We start from the raw sequence: 18,056 nt of genomic DNA, 5'->3' as shown, positions 1-18,056 counted from the left end.
GAGGAAAAAAAGAAAAGGAAGGCTGTACAGGATGAGTCAGATGGAAGATTTCCCCTGTGATACCAGGGACTTAAACCCACTGAGGACTTCTGTGAAACTTCATAAACCATGCCTCAGAACGTTGTTCCTGAGGGACAAGGAACCTAGGGTACTCATCCCCCAATCCTGCTATCATTGGTTGAGAGCTGCTCCTGGAGACATTAACTCCTAGAATTTCTCACCTGCCTGCCTCATGTGTCAAGTACTCCAGAGGCCAGAGAATGCCCTCAGGCACTGGATCACAAACACTTATAATAAGAAGCCGAGTGGTTGGTGCTTTTAGAAACAGTGAATGCCAAGATAATATATGGACAGGACATTCAAAAACATATTACAAAAGATAAGCTCCTGTGAATATATTATGAATATCAGTGCTGCCATTCATTTTTTTTTTTTTTGAGAAAGACAAGGGAGAAAGAGAGAGACAGAGTGCATGAGTGAGGAGGGGCAGAGGGAAAGAGAGAATCCCAAGCAGACTCCACACTCAACGAGGAGCCCAATGCAGGGCTGTATCTCATGACCCTGAGATCGTGACCTGAGCTGAAATCAAGAGTCGACACTAATCCCACTGAGCTACCCAGGTGCCCCTCAATGCTGCCATTCAATGCCATTACAAAGTAGTAGCTACCCACAGCATATCAGCACCATAGCCATTGTATAAACCAAAATGTTACCGTGCATATTTTAGTTGTTTCTTTCCATGTCGATGGGTGTGGAACCTTTCTTGATCAGAAGATAAGAGAATATATTCCTCTGCTTAACCAAGAAAATATAGATACACTGCTTGGCCTAAATGCTGATATGAACAATACAAAGACTCATCTCAGTATAATAGTGCTCAGAAGTTCCTTTAAGTGTATGTTTCTCATCCCCTTTCTGAAACAAAATTTTAGAAATGGGTCTTGAGAACCACGGATACACAAAGAAAAAAATCACAACACTAAGACACTTACAGCCTTTTCAGAAATAGGGAAACAGCATCTTTTAATGTTTTATTTTCCACTTGTGAAAATATATATAATATATATTACATGAACAGAAGAGACCCACAGCTTGAGTCAGAGAAAGCTAAAAGAAAGGCACATATGGAGGCAGGTCTTTTCATACAGTTTTCAGTTAAACCATTTAGGGCATGGCGACTGACAATAAAAGCCACAAAAGCAGAGGAAACCAGCGTACATGACTCTGACGGGCTAAACTGGAGATGACTCTTCGGTCTGTCGAAAATGGAGGTCATCTCTGGAGAAAAAACTGTTTCTACTTAATAGGCCTGTCAGCCCAGCAGAGAACGTATTGAAATCTGGACAAAGGCACTAGGGGCAAAGTGAAAGCCAGCACTTAACTTAACAGCTAGTGTGCTCCTCTCCCCTTTCTCTTTAAGACCCGAGGCCTTGGCTGATTCCAAGCAGCAAGTAACAGGGCCGATGCTGGCCCTGCAGAATCGTGGTTGGCTACAAGACAGAATTCTGTAACAGACTAAATATTTAACAAGCCTGTAAACATTGTGTTGATGCTGGGAAAAACATAAAAAAGAAATTTTGCTATTTTTCTCTCTTCTAGGAAAGGTACCGGCATAGAACTTTGGCTTGCCGCATGTGTATCCCTATCCCGACATTTACTCAAATTGGTAAGAATTGAGACATGAGATAATGGGATTATTTCTGTCAGATGCCAGCAAAGAAGCCTCCTAGGATTTGGCACAGCTGGAGCAGCTGACAATCTTGGGCGACGTGAGATGGGGCTTCACGATGTCTGGCTCAATGGACTCCATTAGGTCACACTCATTTGCAAGTATATGTTTCACCAGGCATCTGGAGGCTTCATCAATGTTGATATTCTCCTACAGTGGGGAAAAAAACAAACAAACAACTTTTCTTATCAATATTCTAAAATAATGCTAGAGCAGAGACCTATATGAGGCAAAGGGTGATATTTTTTGGCAGTTCACTTAAATACCTCTTCTATACCCTCTCCATGTATCCTCTTTCTATTCCCCTCACTCTCATTCCTTCCAAGACCTTACTTTTTAGTCCTTCACAAAAGCAAACATACTTGCTTTGTCCCTCATGCGAAATAGCGTTTGGTGGTCTCACTTACTTTTAGTAGGTTGAATGTAAGTTAGAGGGCGATTTTCTTATGGTTACATACTCTTACACTATAGCATAATATTATGTAAGTCACATAAAAGTCTTCATGCTGACTTTGGTTCATAATTGCCCTCTGCCACATACTACTTTTGTGACCTTGATAGGAAATANTGATTTTCTTATGGTTACATACTCTTACACTATAGCATAATATTATGTAAGTCACATAAGTCTTCATGCTGACTTTGGTTCATAATTGCCCTCTGCCACATACTACTTTTGTGACCTTGATAGGAAATATGAATAATAAGACACCTCTTCTAGTGGTCAGCAGTGATTTCACAAGTATTTTCTGGCTCACTGCCTGTTGATTAAATGGTAGGAGTGCACTGCTTTGACCTCTTTGAAGTCAGTCATGGACATGTGACTTTCATCAGACAATGAAATGTGAGGAAAATGACATGTCTCACTTTCGAATAGAAGTAATAAAGGATAATGCTTACTTCGCCATGTTCTTTCCTCCCTGCTTCTGCAATCATGGAAGCACAGAGATGGAAATTCTCTTGGCCCGGGTCTATGAATGAGGGTCAAGAGGAGCCAAGTATCCCATGATGATGTACGTAGCATGAGTGAAAATTATGACCTTGTTTCAAGCCCCTGAGATTTAGGGTCATCACTAGATATTACCTAGACAATCCAGATGGATATAACTCTTCAAAGGAAAATACGAAATTAGAAATTTGAATATGTGTTCAAGAATAAAATAAGCTTCAATTTGGAGAAAATATGGAGCAAACATTTAAATCTAAAACACACTGTTTATTGAGGCGCCTGGATGGCATAGTCAGTTAAGCATCCAACTCTTGGTTTCAGCTCAGGTCATGATCCCAGGATAGGGAGATCAAGCCCGCATNACCAGGATAGGGAGATCAAGCCCGCGTCAGGCTCTGTGCTCAGCATGGAGTCTGCTTGAGATTCTCTCTCCCTCTGCCCCTCCTGCTTGTGCTCTCTCTCTCAAATAAATAAACAAATGATCTTTTAAAAAAATAAAATAAAATACATTGTTTATTCAGCTACTCTAGATTAACTTGCTTCTTTACCTCTGCTAATCAAAAGAATATTTACTACTGGCATACTAAACAAAAAACCCCAATCTCCAGTAAAGTCAAATTTGTAGAACTTCTCTGAGTGCTTCCTCATAGTCAATGTAAAGAGATAAGGACTTTCTCAAATTGTTTTACTACAAGACCTTGTCCAGTCTGAAGTATAACTACTTTATCTCTGAATTTTGTATGTATGTCAGAGTTGTTGATATATTTTGAGATCACTGCATGAAGTCATACTACAAGGAAAATTTAAGAGGTAGTGATGCTTCCAAATGGTATCTATGGCTAATGGCATTAGATGTAAATTGTCATTGTCATGTTCCTCATCCTTCAAGTCCAGTCCTGAGTTCACATGCTACAAAAGCTTAAGGTAATTTTTGGAGTTCCAGGAAATAGACTGATTATTTTCTCTCATTAACAGAGCCTTAGAGAAAATGTTTTTTCTAAATTTAAAACAAGGTAAAATTCTAGTTGCTTTTTTTGCTTGTTTGTCATGTCCTTGTTGGTGGTGGTTTTTATACCAGACCAGAATTCATGTCTCTGAGCCTTCCATCCCTCATCTATGCAATGGCCTTGATGACAATACTTACTTAATGAAAAACTGCTTCTCCTTACAAGGGATAGTGGTCATTGGTGCTTGCACAATGTGTACACGCTGGGTACTTTAGACACATAATCTTACTCAATCCCATTTAATGCCCTATAAGGTATGAGTTTGTTTTTTTCTTACTGATTTTGTTGTTATTGTTAGGGTGGGCCTGGGGATGGCTACCTTTAGCTCAAATATGTGCCTCACTCCATGGAAGCCAGTCCACAGAGATCAGCCACCTTCTGCTGCTTCATACTGGGTGGGTTACTGTGCCTTTAAGTCATTGCCCATGCTTGGCATGCCTTCTGCCACTCTTCCCCTGCCTGGTGTCATGCTCAGGGGTCACACTTGGACTATCTTCTCTCAGGCAGTCATCTGACCTGGACGGGGCCTGGCTCTTTGGCAGAGACCCAGCTCAACGTCTGTTCTTAAGCCCAGTCACTTGTTTATGTGACCAATTAGAAGCCTGTTCCAGGTCCTCTACTGTCTCTAATTCTAGGAAAATGCGAATGGGTAGCTTCACTCAGCCTTCCAGGCCTTGGCCTCGCGGGCCAGCATATCTCACTGAAGAAGCCCTACCTTTGAGTGGTTGCCCAGCCATTAATAAACCAAAACTTGGGTTCCCATTTGGCTATTGCTTGTGTGTAGGGAAGGAGACAACAAAATTTCACCTCAAATACCAAACATAAGATGTCATTATATATGTTTACGGATAAGAAAACTTAAGTTTAGGTAGATTAATGAGACTGGGAAACTAAAGGACTCCATAAAAATCTGCTTTGTGCTTCTTTTCCTGCTTCTATTCTTGATAACACCTGTACCCCCACCTCACTTTACACATGCCTCAAGATGCATACAATGTATGTCCTCCTTGTAAGGGACAAGGAGTTAATGACTTCTCTAGAGTAGATCACATCTAAGGACAGGACCAGGTGAGGATGACCAATCAAAGCTATCACATGCATATTCCAGACTTCTTGACACCAAGGACCCCTGGCTCCAAGGAATGACACCTGGGCCCTTATCTTTGTTCTAACTGGTTCCTGGATGCCTAAGAGGGCACATACGCCAGACCACTGACCTCAAGACTCATGCTCCTTTCCTTTCCGAGTGTCCTGGACACTCTATCTGTATCTTCTCTCTCTGTATCTTTAACAAACTCTGCTTTCACCTCCTGTTGGCTCACATTTGATATCCATCCTATGCACAGCCAAAGACGCTCTGGGCTGGTCCTGAAGGACCCTCTTGCCAGCATCATTAAGAAACTTCCCCAAGATCACACAGTGGGTGGCTTGGGGCCAGAACGCACGCCTACGTCTTTCTGACATCAAAGCATGGCTCTTACCATGCTATACTCCTTTCCAAGATTGTTTTGAAGATCAAGTGCAATAACAAATAAAAGTTCTTACCACAGTGTTAGGCCCAGTAGATGCTAAATCAATCTTAGTTCCTTTCTCTTTCATACATTAGAAGAAAAACATGGTTGTGTGGAAGGAAAAACAAGTTTTAAGCATTAAAAAGGGCCCCCCCTTCACATACAATGTTAAGTTAAACTAGTCTGTTGTATTCTTTAAACTTCCACTCATATATTAACATGCCATTTAAGTACAGTTTTCTTTCATTAATGTGCAAATTGACAAAATCTAATGAGGTGAGTAAAACGCAAGTGTGGATAAATTTATGAAAATTCATCTAGTATTGTCAGAAAGACAACAAAAACCTAAGCCCAATTACTGGCAGCCCAGCAGGATCATTTTAGTAAAAGATAAGATGCTGCTGCTGAAGTCGTTTGTGAAGTTTAACACACCTCGTGGAGGCTAACTGGTGTCAGGACTAAGACATGGGTCCATGAGGGATGGGGCTGTCGGCAAAGGAAACCATCAGAGCCACAGAGTGTTAGTGCCTGCTTGCAGGTGGCATATAAACAAAATGAACTACGTGGCAGCTCATGATGGCTGAGCGACATTCTTTCGCCCATTCAACTGATATTGTTCAGATTCCCACTAAGTAGTAGACACACAAAGAAAAAGACGATAAAATAAGTCTCATCCTTAATTGAGTGTAAACACTAGCAAGGTTTGTGTAAACAGCAGAGGTACACAATAAGGTTGGAAAGGGCATCTGGCGCTAGATCACAGTGGAGACTTGAATGCTAAGAGGACCAGGTAGAGGCACTGAGGGTTTTCTGCAGATGAAGTGTCAATAGACACAATATGATGCGCATCCATTATTACACAGGACTGTGCAGACGCTCAGCACTTGGCTTGATCTATTAATCTATCAGTAAGTATTTAGTAAATACCTATCGGATGAACCATGGCGCTGTTGCCACGGCATACCTAATTCATTTTAGAAATTGAAAGAGGAAGCTTAGAAGAGGGGCAAACACTATTATTTACCACATGCATTCTACAAAAAGGCCTGGTATGTAGTGTTTTGAGCACAGCATGATGCCAAACTTGACCCTGGAAAATTTACTTTAACCACTCCGTGCCTCAGCGTCCTCATCTGTCAACAGAGAACTAAGATATCTACGTTACAGGTGACTGTAAGTTAATTTAGAACATGTGAACTACTCAGACAAGTACTCAGACAAGGGCACAGCAAACACATTCAATAAATGTTATCACAATATTCTCATTTAATCATCAGTAGAACACAGGACTGTGTGTATTCTATTTCTTCATTTTGCACCTGAGGAGACCGGGTACTTGGCTGACCTCAAGACACACGCTAGTTAAATATGGGGCCAGGTGTGAGTCCAGGGAGAAGAGTCAACAGGAATACCTACCACAATAGTTACCATATGCTTACTACAAAAAGCAAGGTATAAAATGCTGAGAGCACAGGCTTGGAGCCAGACCCTCATCTTAGCTCCTCCAAAATAGTTCCCCAAATAAATAAGGAACAGTATGGTCTGAGCACATGTTTCCAGCATAAAAAAGTAAGAGCATTCAGTCAGGGCCTCCAGTAAAGCTGACTTGTATTGTTGGTCCTACTGTCTCTCTATACACCATTGAAGTCACAGCCAAGGTCCTAAACATGAAGAAGGAATGGCAAGACAGAGCAAACTTCCTCTCTCCTTCTGTCCAGGGCTAGCATGGATCGTAAAAGCCTGCCTGGTAGAACTACAGGCTCAGACCCTTTGGGCAATTACATTGCAATATAATTGACTGAGCTCCTTGGCATCCAAGCGGACACAGCCAAGTCCACATTTTCTAGGTGTTGTGAAGAAACAAAGCTGCTGGCTTAATCTCAAAATATGACCTGGGGGATTTTATTTGCATTTATTCTAGAGAGTAGTAACTCTCCAGGAGGAAATTTATATATTCCATGACTCTCAAGATATGTACACTTAGACTGAATCTGACAAATTGCAGTGTGACAAGATGGTCTATTGTGCAGACTGTGTTAGGTTTATGTGTGCCCGTCTTTGTGCCTCTGCTCAGAACATTTTCATTCACGTCAGTAAACACACCTGAGAAAAAGGCTTAAGATTCCTAACAAGGCATTTTAGTAAAAACCAGTGGTAGTAACTATTACTGTTATTGNCTTCTCTAGAGTAGATCACATCTAAGGACAGGACCAGGTGAGGATGACCAATCAAAGCTATCACATGCATATTCCAGACTTCTTGACACCAAGGACCCCTGGCTCCAAGGAATGACACCTGGGCCCTTATCTTTGTTCTAACTGGTTCCTGGATGCCTAAGAGGGCACATACGCCAGACCACTGACCTCAAGACTCATGCTCCTTTCCTTTCCGAGTGTCCTGGACACTCTATCTGTATCTTCTCTCTCTGTATCTTTAACAAACTCTGCTTTCACCTCCTGTTGGCTCACATTTGATATCCATCCTATGCACAGCCAAAGACGCTCTGGGCTGGTCCTGAAGGACCCTCTTGCCAGCATCATTAAGAAACTTCCCCAAGATCACACAGTGGGTGGCTTGGGGCCAGAACGCACGCCTACGTCTTTCTGACATCAAAGCATGGCTCTTACCATGCTATACTCCTTTCCAAGATTGTTTTGAAGATCAAGTGCAATAACAAATAAAAGTTCTTACCACAGTGTTAGGCCCAGTAGATGCTAAATCAATCTTAGTTCCTTTCTCTTTCATACATTAGAAGAAAAACATGGTTGTGTGGAAGGAAAAACAAGTTTTAAGCATTAAAAAGGGCCCCCCCTTCACATACAATGTTAAGTTAAACTAGTCTGTTGTATTCTTTAAACTTCCACTCATATATTAACATGCCATTTAAGTACAGTTTTCTTTCATTAATGTGCAAATTGACAAAATCTAATGAGGTGAGTAAAACGCAAGTGTGGATAAATTTATGAAAATTCATCTAGTATTGTCAGAAAGACAACAAAAACCTAAGCCCAATTACTGGCAGCCCAGCAGGATCATTTTAGTAAAAGATAAGATGCTGCTGCTGAAGTCGTTTGTGAAGTTTAACACACCTCGTGGAGGCTAACTGGTGTCAGGACTAAGACATGGGTCCATGAGGGATGGGGCTGTCGGCAAAGGAAACCATCAGAGCCACAGAGTGTTAGTGCCTGCTTGCAGGTGGCATATAAACAAAATGAACTACGTGGCAGCTCATGATGGCTGAGCGACATTCTTTCGCCCATTCAACTGATATTGTTCAGATTCCCACTAAGTAGTAGACACACAAAGAAAAAGACGATAAAATAAGTCTCATCCTTAATTGAGTGTAAACACTAGCAAGGTTTGTGTAAACAGCAGAGGTACACAATAAGGTTGGAAAGGGCATCTGGCGCTAGATCACAGTGGAGACTTGAATGCTAAGAGGGCCAGGTAGAGGCACTGAGGGTTTTCTGCAGATGAAGTGTCAATAGACACAATATGATGCGCATCCATTACTACACAGGACTGTGCAGACGCTCAGCACTTGGCTTGATCTATTAATCTATCAGTAAGTATTTAGTAAATACCTATCGGATGAACCATGGCGCTGTTGCCACGGCATACCTAATTCATTTTAGAAATTGAAAGAGGAAGCTTAGAAGAGGGGCAAACACTATTATTTACCACATGCATTCTACAAAAAGGCCTGGTATGTAGTGTTTTGAGCACAGCATGATGCCAAACTTGACCCTGGAAAATTTACTTTAACCACTCCGTGCCTCAGCGTCCTCATCTGTCAACAGAGAACTAAGATATCTACGTTACAGGTGACTGTAAGTTAATTTAGAACATGTGAACTACTCAGACAAGTACTCAGACAAGGGCACAGCAAACACATTCAATAAATGTTATCACAATATTCTCATTTAATCATCAGTAGAACACAGGACTGTGTGTATTCTATTTCTTCATTTTGCACCTGAGGAGACCGGGTACTTGGCTGACCTCAAGACACACGCTAGTTAAATATGGGGCCAGGTGTGAGTCCAGGGAGAAGAGTCAACAGGAATACCTACCACAATAGTTACCATATGCTTACTACAAAAAGCAAGGTATAAAATGCTGAGAGCACAGGCTTGGAGCCAGACCCTCATCTTAGCTCCTCCAAAATAGTTCCCCAAATAAATAAGGAACAGTATGGTCTGAGCACATGTTTCCAGCATAAAAAAGTAAGAGCATTCAGTCAGGGCCTCCAGTAAAGCTGACTTGTATTGTTGGTCCTACTGTCTCTCTATACACCATTGAAGTCACAGCCAAGGTCCTAAACATGAAGAAGGAATGGCAAGACAGAGCAAACTTCCTCTCTCCTTCTGTCCAGGGCTAGCATGGATCGTTAAAGCCTGCCTGGTAGAACTACAGGCTCAGACCCTTTGGGCAATTACATTGCAATATAATTGACTGAGCTCCTTGGCATCCAAGCGGACACAGCCAAGTCCACATTTTCTAGGTGTTGTGAAGAAACAAAGCTGCTGGCTTAATCTCAAAATATGACCTGGGGGATTTTATTTGCATTTATTCTAGAGAGTAGTAACTCTCCAGGAGGAAATTTATATATTCCATGACTCTCAAGATATGTACACTTAGACTGAATCTGACAAATTGCAGTGTGACAAGATGGTCTATTGTGCAGACTGTGTTAGGTTTATGTGTGCCCGTCTTTGTGCCTCTGCTCAGAACATTTTCATTCACGTCAGTAAACACACCTGAGAAAAAGGCTTAAGATTCCTAACAAGGCATTTTAGTAAAAACCAGTGGTAGTAACTATTACTGTTATTGATCATCTACTCTGTGCTGGGCATATAGAAGGTGCTTTAGTTATGAAATAATGCTCACATCCAATCCTCATAAAAATCTATTAAAAAGTTAACAGCCAGATTTTAAAGGTAAAAAACTTTAAGCTTTAACTAGGTAACTTACCCAGAGCAGTACGTGATCTTGGTCAATCTATCTTTTGCCAGCCAAGATTGGCCTAACTCCACTTCCTATCCTGTTCCCATACATTACATTGCAGTATCTCCAGGATTATGACAGATATTAAAATAGTTTTATTTCTAAATCACTAGTTCTCAATCCTGGCTGCATATTCAAATCATTTGAAGAGTTAAAAAAAAATCTATTGCTGGGGCCCTCCTCCTGGACATCGAGATAATTGGTCTGGGCTGGGGCCCAGCATGGATATTTTTTAAAAAGATGCTCCATTTCTTTAAAATGTGCATCCAGATATGAGACACACTCATATAATTAAGAATGTCTTTAACGGCACTTCTTTTTATTTCAGAAGTGAACTTTCTGGAAGTATCATTTAATACAGTGATTTTAAGCTGCCGTGATTGTGAACTTCCTGTAGATGATGGCATATAAATCTAACTATCTGAGGTTTTGGGGACTTGTCAGTTTTTTAATTAGCTCTTCAGAACATCTGTCTGGTGTCAAATTATTTAATCTCTGACCCCCCAATGCCAGAGAGCAAAAATATTCTAGCAGAAACCCTTCACATCTACCTAGTTAGAAACTGGCAAAGAATTCATCCTCCTCTAATCTTTCCAAATGCATCAACCTCAAACAAAACACCAAGTGTACCAGAGGCTCTGAGGTGAGGGCACTAAATTCCTCATCCCTGTGAAATTTTAATTAGAACAGATGGCCCCCAGGATAACACCACCACTGAAAGAAGTCTCATGCAGAACAGGGGTTTTCAGATCCTTTCTCTAAGATTCAGTACTTGTTTATAGAACACATAAGTGCTAAACAGTTTGCCTGCTTTCATTTGCTTTAGTTCATATCTAATATGGGGAGGGCACGGCAGACAGATGTGTCTTTGCTTTGTGCTTCTTTCCTTCCTCACCGCTAATATCGCTCCCCCCCATCCTTCCTGTAACTGCTTCCCCCCAATTGTGAGCTTCTACTGGGGCTCCTCTAAACTGAGCCCTCTATCTCAGATGTCGTTCTCAGAAGTTGGCATTTCATTTAATTTTCACAATAAAGCTGAGGTGGGAGGCATTGCCCTTCTTTTATGGATGACGTAAGTGAGGTGCACAGAGGCTAAATGACACAAAGTGTTGGGGACAGGAAGGGACAGAACCTGGCTTCCAGCTCCAATCCTTGGAGGCTCTGTATTTTCTTTCCTTCTCCCTGATGACTTCTTAGAGCCTATGACCAACAGTTGGTTAGTGCCCAAGCAAAGTCTGCCTGAATCCAAACCCCATGGTTTTACACTGGACAGTGTGCTTTGGATAAACCAGGTCCTCGTGATGTCCTGTTGTCTGAAAGTTACTTTTAGTCTACCTAACTAGGTAGACGGCAGATCGAGCCATATTGACAGGACAGAGTCAAAATATCAGCATGTAGATACTGGTGAAGAAGAGAAAAGTTCACAGATAAAAGCAGTTCCAAAGACTGTATCCCTTTGACAAGCTCCCCCGCCCCACCATAGCCCTGCCTCGGCCCCTGTCCTCCAGGCACTAGATGTCCAAGTTCATTTCCTACCTCATTTCTCCCCTCCTCCGTAGTCCTGGGACCTCGTACTTTACATATCTCTTCCCTGATCTCTCTGTCATCCCTCTAGCAGCCTCGGGAACCCCACCTCAGCCATGAAATACCCCTAGGCTTTCCAATTACCAGGTAAATCAGATATTACTAATTCAACTTGCCCTCTTTGACACATCCAGAAATCAAGGCAACAGAGAAGGAAAGTGACTTGCCTGGCATCACACAGACTACCTCTTAGCTCTTGCTGTTTGCACACTTCCTTGTTTCTAGAAACATTATCTCTTCCAAGTAGCCTTCTTTCAGCACTATGAAATGTATTGTCAGGGCTCCTTGGCACTTTCTACCCACCTGGCGCTTACCAGTGCCTATCATCTGTGTCCTTAAATATGGATTTTATCTTATCATGTTTGTGTTCCTGGCTCTCAGCACCATGTATGGTGCATAAAGTCTCTAAACAAAATTACCAAAGTTAGCTGACACCTGTGGAAACTTAGTGACCATTACATACTTCACCTTAATGAACTAAGCTAATCCTCACAAAAACTCAGGTGAGGAAGCAGAGGGATGGAGAGTTTAAAATTTTTCCCATGGTTACACAGCCAGCAAGTCAAACTTTTGGCATCTGGTTCCCCAGCCCATGCTCAGACCCTTCTCCTCTGACCCCTGAAAGGTCAACGCTATTAAACAGGAAAGCCTGAACGGAGCCCAGAGCCCTTACTATTAACCCACTGCGCCACACTCCTCTCTGTAAATGTCTGTGGAAAGAATGAAGATGCAAGTCTCCTCTCTGGATAGCCAGTGCTGTCTTTCTAAATTTCAAAAATTATGAATGAGCAGTTGCAGCGTGGTACGTTTGGCCCACAGGTATTTATTTATTTATTTATAACTGTAAATGTCTTTCATCTACACATATGCACACTTTCCAGTTTGCCCCCTACGTTACTCATTTCCTTAACTTCCTGGCTCCTTTAGGAATGTGAGTTCACCATCCCCGTCTCTTCTCCCACATCAGACTGACAACACTAGTTGTTGGGCAGGCACAGTTCCCAAGATCTTTCTTAGAGTTTACCACTCCCAGGATACATTGCCAAATTCAATATGTAATGTACAACTTACCGCTAATGGCTATAAAGGATCAAAGCATTCCTAGATTCAGCCGCTATTAACATTTGGCTTTAATACAGTGTTTTTTGTTTTTTTTTTAAATGTCCCTTGCTGTGAGTCCCATACTGAAACAGTGGCAGAGTACCCAATAATCAGTCTTGAAAATAAAATAAAGAATAAACATAAGCATAAAAACTATCATTTGGCCAAACTTTATAAACTCCGTTAATGAAGACATAAGCAGCCTTCAGTTACAGTACTTTCTCATACACCAGTTTGAGAAGATAAATGGCCCACCAGACACAAAATATTAATAGTAGTACTTGCTAACGTGTATTGAACACTTACTCAGGTACTATGGTATGTTTCCTTCATGAATAACCGCTTTTCACCCTGAATACATGCTGGAAGGTGGATATATTTCTAATCTCTTTTACAGATTAGAAGACCAGGACACATATAGGATAAGCTGTGTGTCCACAGGATTTGCTGGACTTACTCAATTCCAAGTTAAAGTAACATTTATCGAGTGCTAACTATGAGCAGAAATTATCAATTTAATAATTCATTTTTGGCATAATTAAATGCTTTCATTCTGGCACTTCCAGGTACCAAGTCTGAGGATGGAGAGTGGAATATTGTTGTCCCAGGAAGCAGCAGGACATAATGGAAAGAGAATGAGCTTTGGAGTCAAGCTTTAAAACCTGGTATTGTCACTGACTGGGGGACCAAGGGCAGATTCAAATCCTGAGTCTCTCCTGCTTCATCTGTAAAATGAGGCTAATGATAACTACACATCATAGGGGTCTTGTTAGAATTGAAGAATTAAATGATACACACAGGGGAAGAATTTAGACATTACATATATGTCCTCAGATAAATACAACCCCCCCCCAAAGTGTCTGCTTCTTTTCATCTTCTCCCTTCAGGTCATTCTTCAGTGATCACCTCTCACTAGAGGTTGCCTTTGACTCCCCTGGGCTGGGGACAAGCACCCCTCTACTCTGGTACCTGCCACCAGTCAGTATGTAATGGCTTGTTAGTCTGTATCCTCCCTGGCACTGGGGGCTCCTGTGGGCTTCATGGTTACACCTCAGTGTGCAGCACAGTGGCCCACAGACAGTCGGCACCTGAAAGATACTGGGTAATTTTCTGGGAGTAGATATCTTTGGAAGATATTGGTAAAGATATTGGGTAAATGTATTAATTCTAACAAGTGAATGAATGAATAAGTTAACAAGTGCCCTCCAAAGAGTAACAAGTCCAGGTTTCAACATGAAAACAATTTTAGATGTGGGCAATTTTTGCGGGGAGTGAAAAGGGAAACGTCTTCACCACAGGATTTATTTCTCAAGTCAAACTGCCTGTTCTCATCTTGTTTTCCAGTTATGATTTGACACCACTCTTTTTGGGTGAAATGGAAGGAAGACTGACTGAACCATTTTATAAAAATCAAGCTGACAACAGCTAAATCGTGGAAGGAACTGAGATGCCCTTCAACAGATGACTGGATTAAGAAGCTGTGGTCCATATATACAATGGAATATTACTCAGCTATCAGAAAGAACGAGTTCTCAACATTTGCTGCAACATGGACAGCACTGGAGGAGATAATGCTAAGTGAAATAAGTCAAGCAGAGAAAGACAATTATCATATGATTTCTCTCATCTATGGAACATAAGAACTAGGAAGATCGGTAGGGGAAGAAAGGGATAGAGAAGGGGGGTAATCAGAAGGGGGAATGAAGCATGAGAGACTATGGACTCTGAGAAACAAACTGAGGGCTTCAGAGGGGAGGGGGTGGGGGAATGGGATAGACTGGTGATGGGTAGTAAGTAGGGCATATATTGCATGGTGCACTGGGTGTTATACGCAACTAATGAATCATTGAACTTTGCATCAGAAACCAGGGATGTNATATGGCATGGTGCACTGGGTGTTATACGCAACTAATGAATCATTGAACCTTGCATCAGAAACCAGGGATGTACTGTATGGTGATTAACGTAATAAAAAAACATTAAAAAAAAAATCAAGCCAAACCACTAAAGGCTTTGCAGTTGAGCAGACCCTACATTGGATGCTGATTTTGCTCTTTGAAAAATAAGTCTTTATACCCCGAAGTTCGAAAAGCTATTTCAGGTGGCGTCCACTATTTAGTAACTAGATGACAAACTTGGGCAAAATAATAACTTTTCTCGGGTGTCATCTATAACATAAAGATAATAGCACCCACCTGACAGAATTATGAGGATTAGAAATAATTATATATGGGGCAGGAGTAGAAATTGGGCAACATCATATATATTTATGACTATATATTATATGTGAATATTTTAATGTCATCTTTTCTTTTTTTTTTTTTAAAGATTTTATTTATTTATTCGACAGAGATAGAGACAGCCAGAGAGAGAGGGAACACAAGCAGGGGGAGTGGGAGAGGAAGAAGCAGGCTCATAGCGGAGGAGCCTGATGTGGGGCTCGATCCCATAACGCCGGGATCACGCCCTGAGCCGAAGGCAGACGCTTAACCGCTGTGCCACCTAGGTGTTTTGCCCATCCCTCAACTAACTCTCTAGGAGAGTTTGAAACCTTTCGTTTTCAAGATAGCATAAATGAAACTCTTTCTACCACCATTGTTAGAATAATATTAGCTTGGGTGAAAACATATAGCAAAAAAACTATGTGTAAAAGGTGATGTGATGATAAAAGTAAACAAATCCATCTTTTAGCACCTTTTTAATGTTTGAATGTCATGCTACTAGTGAACTATCAGAACTCTGTCCTCAACCCAAGGACCTAAGTCTACACTTCCCTACATCTCTGGTGTCTAACTCCTAAATTCCACACTCAGATAACAAGTCATTCTTAGACTCAGCAATCTCCCTGTGGTAGCACTTAGCATGTGCTATATAATTTTCTTTTTTTCTGATGTAGGAAAACACTACCCTTTCCTTCATTCTATAAACTTGTAGTAGCAAAGGAGGAGGAGATATTTCATTTCGTGGTTCTTATCATATAATATTGAAATATCATATGACTAAATAAAATAATTATTCAGCAAATATTCATTGATCCCTTTTCATGGACAAGGCACTATTCATCAGAGTCTCTACAATCTTCACACTAATACATTATGGCACCAGTCATCATGCGATTATTTTATTAGTCCAGGCCTCTCCTGCCTTTGCTTAGAAACAATGATAGTGAAACGCTCCATCTCACAGTCACTAGGGCACACTGTGCCCTAAGCCAGGACCTACGTAGTCTCTTCTATGGTCTAGTACCTCCACTTTTCTTCCTATGGCAATTGTCTTCCATGTTCCTTCCAGACTGTCTCCCAACTAGTCTAACTAAAGAGTAGTGACAGTCATACCTCACCCTGATTCACAGCTCAAAAAACTTTGTTGGCTCACATTGCCTAATCAGAATCAGTCCAAACCACTAAACAGAGAGCCAACGAACAGCACCCCAACTTAATTCTCTTGGCTCATCTCCACCCCTTACATTAGCTGGGCTTCAACTGAACTAAGCCACAAGCCATTCTCTCAATGTGATTTTGCTTGGATTGTTCTTACTCCTCTATCTGTGGGCCCTCTGCCTACAGAGTGAACATATCTCATTTGGAAATAATTAGCTACTGATGTCTACCTGTTCACAAGCATTTCATTTTACTCTGCTTCAAAATTTTAAGTGAAATTTGGGTACATTTCCCAGTTTCAGAATCTTCTTAGTACCTTGAATTTTTATTATTTGTGTATTTATTTATTTAAGAGGAAAGGTTCAGTAAGAGGACTCAGAACTAACTACCTCTGCCAATTGCTAGCTATGTAACCGCAGGGAAGTCACCAAAAATCACCACGCATGCAATCATGCATGATTGGTGCCTCAGTTTCTTTACCTATAATTGTGATAAAAATAATGTCAATTTCACAAGGATGCTGAGGATGTTAATAAAACCAGGTGAGCTATGTGAAAGAACTCAGCAATCGTGTCAGCAAATAAAAGCTCTGGGGCGACGGGAAGGGTGGCGGGAACACTTAAGGAATAACACAACATTGCTTAAATATTAAGTCATATATGAGAATGTTTGGAAGGACAAACATAACATACTTCTTTATTAAAGTATGTCAAAGTGGGTTCTGAAGTTTCATAACATGGTACAGGGGAAAAAAGACATCTATGGTTAAATAATTTTATGAAAAGTCAAGTTGAAAATAATTCAAAAATGTTTCATTATCACTGGATTCCTCAGAGTCCCAGAAGCTCACAGAATGTGGCATGTGGTTGAACTTCTTGCATTAAATGGAGAAGAGTTTTGGCATCTTGGATGGGAGGACAAGAGGGGAACCAAAGCAACATAGCAGACAGGGGAGCAGAGGGTAAAGGTCTGCAACAATAATGTGAATCTAGGAGAGGTGGATTCAGGTTGGAATGGGAAGGTTGGAGAGAAGCAAGCAGTTCCCCTTTCCTCTTCCATCTCCAAGTAGAGAACAAGTAGAGAACAAGTATGCAATATTGCATCAACTCATCTGATCACAGAAGTCTTATCTCATGTTCTGTCTTACAGAGCTAGTGTTGTCCCATGCACAATTTGGCAATTACTGATGGGGAGTAGTGGTGGCATAGCTAGAAGCATTTGCGGATGGCCAAGGGGTGGAATGGATAGACACATTTAGTAACTGACGCTGTGTTATACTTGTGGTTTTCTACCTTTACCTAGGTAGTGCTAGGTATTTTTCCCTTTTTCCTTTTTTCTGAGCTTAGCCCCAAATGAAGTTTGTGTATTTTTAAAAATATGACTAAGAGAGTAGAGAGAGATAATGCTAATAATAAAGTCAGAGACAAAGGGCCTGATTGGTGATGATAAGGTCCTGACATGATCCCTCTGAGGAGCCTTCCCTGGCCGATGTTGGATAGGTGTCTTAGGTGCTTCGATAGCAGCCTGTACGGTAGCTTTAATCACGCATGGTTACAATGACATCTAGCAGTTTACCTTCTCACTAGATATTAAACTTCCTGAGAGCAGAAGTGGCACTTTTATAAACTTGGAATGTAAGCAGCAGCTTATTTGGGCCTGTTGGCACATACGTGCTCACCAAGTAATTTATGAATGAACTGAGCTGTGAAAGGGAAAGAGAAATGGACTAATACCAATTAAAATCACAAGAAAATATTGTGATATCTTTTATGTTGAAGTCAATTATAC

The 18,056-nt window shown here is 41.2% G+C and overlaps 1 protein-coding gene across 3 annotated transcripts in view; it reads right to left on the bottom strand.

Annotated features, from left to right (window-relative positions):
• Positions 1-999: 999 nt before the first annotated feature.
• RAB38 (RAB38, member RAS oncogene family) overlaps positions 1,000-18,056 on the bottom strand; it is a 65,535-nt gene continuing 48,478 nt past the window's right edge. For all 3 annotated transcript variants that reach the window (XM_034666174.1, XM_034666173.1, XM_002925011.4), the window contains one exon: positions 1,000-1,879. In XM_034666174.1, the coding sequence (XP_034522065.1) occupies positions 1,727-1,879 (153 nt within the window). In that variant the 3' untranslated portion in view covers positions 1,000-1,726. The remainder of the gene's footprint in view (positions 1,880-18,056) is intronic.

This window comes from Ailuropoda melanoleuca, chromosome 8 (genome assembly GCF_002007445.2).
Source record: "Ailuropoda melanoleuca isolate Jingjing chromosome 8, ASM200744v2, whole genome shotgun sequence".
In the NCBI taxonomy this organism is placed as follows: domain Eukaryota; kingdom Metazoa; phylum Chordata; class Mammalia; order Carnivora; family Ursidae; genus Ailuropoda; species Ailuropoda melanoleuca.
Note: the sequence above shows the minus strand (reverse complement) of the source record. Positions and strands in the feature narration are given on the sequence as shown.